At 48.6% G+C, this 5,000-nt stretch overlaps 2 protein-coding genes across 2 annotated transcripts in view; one reads left to right on the plus strand and one right to left on the minus strand.

Annotated features, from left to right (window-relative positions):
* Positions 1–3,082, minus strand: part of creg1 (cellular repressor of E1A-stimulated genes 1) — a 3,448-nt gene extending 366 nt beyond the window's left edge. Inside the window, 4 exon segments of the mRNA NM_001320205.2 lie at positions 1–55; positions 1,157–1,364; positions 1,444–1,563; positions 2,410–3,082. The exon segment at positions 1–55 is cut by the window's left edge and continues 366 nt beyond it. Of these exon segments, the coding sequence (NP_001307134.1) occupies positions 39–55; positions 1,157–1,364; positions 1,444–1,563; positions 2,410–2,688 (624 nt within the window). The 5' untranslated portion in view covers positions 2,689–3,082 and the 3' untranslated portion in view covers positions 1–38.
* Positions 3,083–3,361: 279 nt separating this feature from the next.
* Positions 3,362–4,318, plus strand: h2af1al (H2A histone family member 1a like). Its single transcript, NM_001353934.1, is given in 2 exon segments — positions 3,362–3,417; positions 3,816–4,318. A coding segment is annotated over 1 exon segment (423 nt). The 5' UTR covers positions 3,362–3,417; positions 3,816–3,826; the 3' UTR covers positions 4,250–4,318.
* Positions 4,319–5,000: the final 682 nt, after the last annotated feature.

A 5,000-nucleotide genomic window follows, 5' to 3' on the forward strand; every position in this document is an offset into this window, starting at 1 on the left:
AATCACCTCATCAGTGGCTCTGATCCAGAACACGGAGATCACAGCGTGTCACTTCCTGCACAAACACACACACACACACACACGTCATGTGATGCTGACATTCGGAAGAGCGAGTGTGTTCCTAAGATAACAGCTGCGCTCAAACACACACACACACACACACGTGCACACACACACACGTAACACGAGCTCTGGATGATTGGAAAGTGAGTCAGTTTGATGAGTATCTGATTCATCTGAACAAACGACTCAGTGAATCTGTCAGAGGAGTCTCTGAGCTCCTGCTCTGCTGCTGCTGCTCTGCTGTCAGGCTCCGGCTTCTGTTTACAGCAGAAACTCTCTTCATCTTCTCTCAGTGTGTCTGGAAATGTCTCCACATGTTGGGCTTGTCTGGGAAGTCGAGGTGTTTGTGGATATGTGGACTGGAACAGACTCCAGCTCATGCTCTGTGCTGTACTGATGAGCTCAGTCAGGCGGTTTCCTCTTGTCATCATGCGGTGCTGTTCTGCTGTTCAGCGGTTTCTCTAGAGCGGCGCTGCCCAAACGGTTCCTTATAAAGGGCCAAACAGCACACCTGACTGAGGACAGCGGCTGAGCATACAGCAAACCTCATATACTGTACATCTACATCCTCCACCATGATGAGTGCTGTCCTCATGAACTCTGCATACTGCACAATAACCAGACGAGTTCCTTTAATCACACTGACTGAGGGCAGCTAGAAAGAGCAGAGCTACAGCAGTGCTTCTTTAATTTCTGCATAAACAGGAAATGAAACCGGTCCTGATCAATACTGGGATTATAACAGAGTCAATGAAGCAGAAACAGCAGAACATCACAGAGGAGCCCGACTCAACACAAGAGTGTGTGTGTGTGTGTGTGTGTGTGTGCTGACGAACACAGAATATGAGTCAGAATCAGAATAACCAGCAGACATCATCACATCAGCTGAGAGAGAGAGAGAGAGGAGCCCAATGAAGACTACAGCAACCCAGAGTGGAGGAAAACACCCCAACAGCTCACAGGGTCAACTGCTCCTTCATACTCACTGAGGAATGGTCAACTAGACATCAGTGTGTTCACATGCGTGTGTGTGTGTGTGTGTGTGTGTGTGTGTGTGTGTGTGTGTGTGTGTGTGTGTGGTGCTCAGACTCACCTCTGTGTGTGTGTGTGTGGTACGGCTGGGCTCTGTAATACTCGTCCGGTGTGACGGTCTTGACTCCGCCGAAGTAATCGAGCACCCAGACCTGCGTGATGTTGATCTTAGAGAAGAACCACCCGTGATCTGAGGGCCAGTCCTGCATCTGCGGGTGTCTGCTGAACAGAGCACGCTTCGCCACACACACCTCCTCAGAGTCGTTCAGCTGAACACACACACACACACACAGGTCAGAATCTCACATGCACGCAGATTAACACACACACGCGCACACACACACAGACCTGCAGCAGTGATCCGGACAGGATGACGTGCGCACACAGAGGAGACTGAGGGTCGTACCCATGATTCCTGCAGTAACTGCTCTGAGCCAGAGACATGGAGAGAGAGACCTGCGGGTTCACCTGCACACACACACACACACACACACACTGTATTATTAAGTCTATTGTAGGCGGGGCTTTCAGCAGATCTGATGTGAGTGACAGGTTGACCCCGCCCTCACTCCACTATATATGGTCTCCTGCAGGAGTGTGTGACCCTCTAATGAGGAAGGAGGTTTAAGGGTGCACTCACACCAGGCTATCCGAACCCTGCCCAGGCCCGTTTCCTGGATGGTTTGAGAAGTGTGAGTGCTCTGTATCGGGCTCTGGCATGGTTCAGTTTGGTGCGGTACGCTTGTGTGTGAGTGCAAAACACGCCTGAGCCCGAAACTGACCACGAGACGTGACGGGTTGATCTGGATTAATGATCATTCTTACTGTTCAATGAACACACACTGTATATAGTGCTGACGCTCATCAGGAGTGTGTGTGTGTGTGAGAGAGAGTTAGTTTGAATGTGTGTGTCAGAGAGTGTGTATTATTGTATGTGAGAAAGAGTGTGTGTGTGTTTCTCTGTGTGTCTGAGAGATTGTGTGTGTGTGTGTGTGTGTGTGTGTGTGTGTGTTGGACAGGGAGAGTGTGTGTTAAAGCTGATAAACTGCTGTGTATCACTGATAAACTCTGCTGATTCACACTGAGCTGTCAACACCACACACACACACACACACACACACACACACACACACACACACACACACACACACACACACTTCACTGCTTTATGACAAAATAAATAAAAACAAACTCAGACAACAGTGATACACCTCCAAACACCCCTCATCATCATCATCATCATCATCAGAGTGTACAGCTCTGGCACAGAGATCTCCAGTCTGTGTGTGTGTGTGTGTGTGTGTGTGTGTTCACCTGCAGGTCCTGCACAGAGATGTCCAGGTGTGTGAGGTACAGGTATGGTGTCCCGCTGCTGGCCCCGGGCGGCCCGTCGCTGATGGAGAAGCTGTTGGAGAAGGGCTGTCCGCGCACCGGCTCGCGGCTGGAGATCGTCGCCACTGAAGCCCAGTCGCTCTTACTGACCACAAACCGGGCCATGCGCGCCACCTGCTCGTGCGGCGGAACCAGAACCAGCGGAAACACCGGAGCGGCGGCGGAGAGAGCCAGAATCACGGGGAGCAGCGCGCGCAACATCACGAGCGAGCGGGAGAAGAAGAAAACAACAACAACAACAACAACTGCAGAGGGTCAGATAAACACCGCGGCGCCTCTGATGTCCACAGCGCCACGTGACCAGCGCAGTCATGTGACCTCAACACAGCACGTGTCCACTGCACAAGCTAGTAAACAGACGCTCTGCTGCCAGACTGACTTTCACTCGTTCATAAGAGTTAATCACACGATTCATTCAGTCACTCTCTGAAAATAATGATGTAAAGATGATTAAGAGTTATAAACAGGAGAGATGATGACTTTATCCTGAACTGCACAGAGAAACAAAAGCTGAAACACAAACACTGTAGAGCACACCATGACCCGCACATGTCCAACACAACTACAGCAACACCGTTTACTCAGTTATCATCACTCTACATCAGGGAGGAAGTGTCAACAGACGGAAAACTAATACATTGACCCTTTTTTATAATTAATATTATTAACAGCTCATCTGCATATGATCATACAGCGATGACGTCAGTATTTGTATTCAGCTCCTCTAGTTAAGTAAACAGAGTATTGCTCTTAATGAGCCTCTGTCATTGGATGTTTGCTGGAATGAGCTCAGCTTCTGATTGGCTGCGGACTCATTTCCCACAGCTGATTTAAATGAACCTTAATTAAGCTCCAGGATAAAAGAGCAAACCCTGATCTGAGAGCAGCATCTGCACTGTGGTTGAGTTACTCTCGAGTCAAGTTCATCAGGTGAGTTCCTGCAGGTGTAGTGTGTGCGCTTTACTGTTGAATTCGGCTGTTGGGTTATTGTATTTCTGCATTATTCAGATTATAGACCATATCATGATATGCTCTTTATAGTTTATACTGATGTTTTTGTAGAGAACTTCTGGTTTCCAGTGTTTATTTAGTGCATATTAGCTGTTTTTGACCGTCTTCATCAGCATAGATAAAAACAAATTAATTATTTAATAACTCTATTTATTTATCTTCCTTTCATGAGCTAAAACTGGAGCACAGCTGTCCAGAGTGCCATAATCAAGTGTTGAGCGCTCCTGTTAAGGGAGTTTCATTGAAATGTACCTGCACTTCTGGATATGGACTCATGTTTATTCAGTCTTGATCAATAACTGTATCTCCTCCTGCAGCTCGGTTCATCATGTCTGGTCGTGGTAAGAAGCTGGCAGCTCCGCAGAAGAGTAAGACCTCAGTGTCCCGCTCTGCACGTGCTGGTCTGCAGTTCCCGGTGGGCCGCATCGCTCGTCTCCTGCGGAAGGGGAACTTCGCGGCACGCATCGGCTCGGGAGCGGCGGTGTACCTGACTGCGGTGATCGAGTACCTGTGTGCTGAGGTGCTGGAGCTCGCAGGAAACGCCAGCAGAGACAACAAGAAGCTCCGCATCGCACCACGACACATCCAGCTAGCGGTGCGCAACGACGAGGAGCTGAACACTCTGCTGGGCGGAGTCACCATCTCTGAGGGCGGAGTCCTGCCCAACATACAGGCAGTGCTGCTGCCCAAGAAGACCAAAGCTGCCCGCGAGCCAAATGCTGGCACCGAGGCGCAGTCGCAGGACTTCTGAACACCACAGAGGCTTTTAGCACTTATTTTAGGACCATGATATTAATAAAGAACTTTTTCTTAACCTACAGCTCTCGCGCATGCTGCTTGAACTCGTTCTGTTTGCCTGCTAGCCTTAAAGGCTTTGAGATTCTAGCTATAAATATTCTTCCCCCTCCTCCCCAATGGATAAAATTTACAGGAGATGAGGCAGAAAGAGGGGCAATGTCTGCAAAAGACCTCAAGCTGGAAATTGAATCCAGGTCTCTAAGCGCACTATGGTGCTACATGTCTGTGCAGTTACCCGCTAGGCCACAGGTGTCAAACTCAGTTCCTGGAGGGGCACAGCTCCGCACAGTTTTGCTGCGACTCTAATTAAACATGCCTGATCAAACAGTCCTTCAGGCTTGTATGAAACCTGCAGATCAGTGTGTTGAAGCAGGGTTGAAACTAAAGCTGTGCTGGACTGCGGCCCTCCATGAACTGAGTTTGACACCCCTGCTCAAGACTATTGCCACTGACTAGATTCAAGCTTGATCTCACTTTAAAGACTCTTGTCAGATTGTATTTAAAGTGATCCTTATGAAATCTGGATAATTATGTGCCTCACACTTATGAATCTGACATTATAGTAATAATAGTCGGCAGCTGAAGTGGTTCGAAATGATTCTAAACAAAAGTGTTAAATAGGTTAAATGGGGGGGGGGGGGGGGTGTATTTAAAGCATTTAAGCCCAGATTTGACCGCTCAAAGCCAAATATCTGAAGTTATCC

Source organism: Danio rerio, chromosome 1 (genome assembly GCF_052040795.2).
Source record: "Danio rerio strain M-AB ecotype USA chromosome 1, GRCz13ab, whole genome shotgun sequence".
In the NCBI taxonomy this organism is placed as follows: Eukaryota; Metazoa; Chordata; class Actinopteri; order Cypriniformes; family Danionidae; genus Danio; species Danio rerio.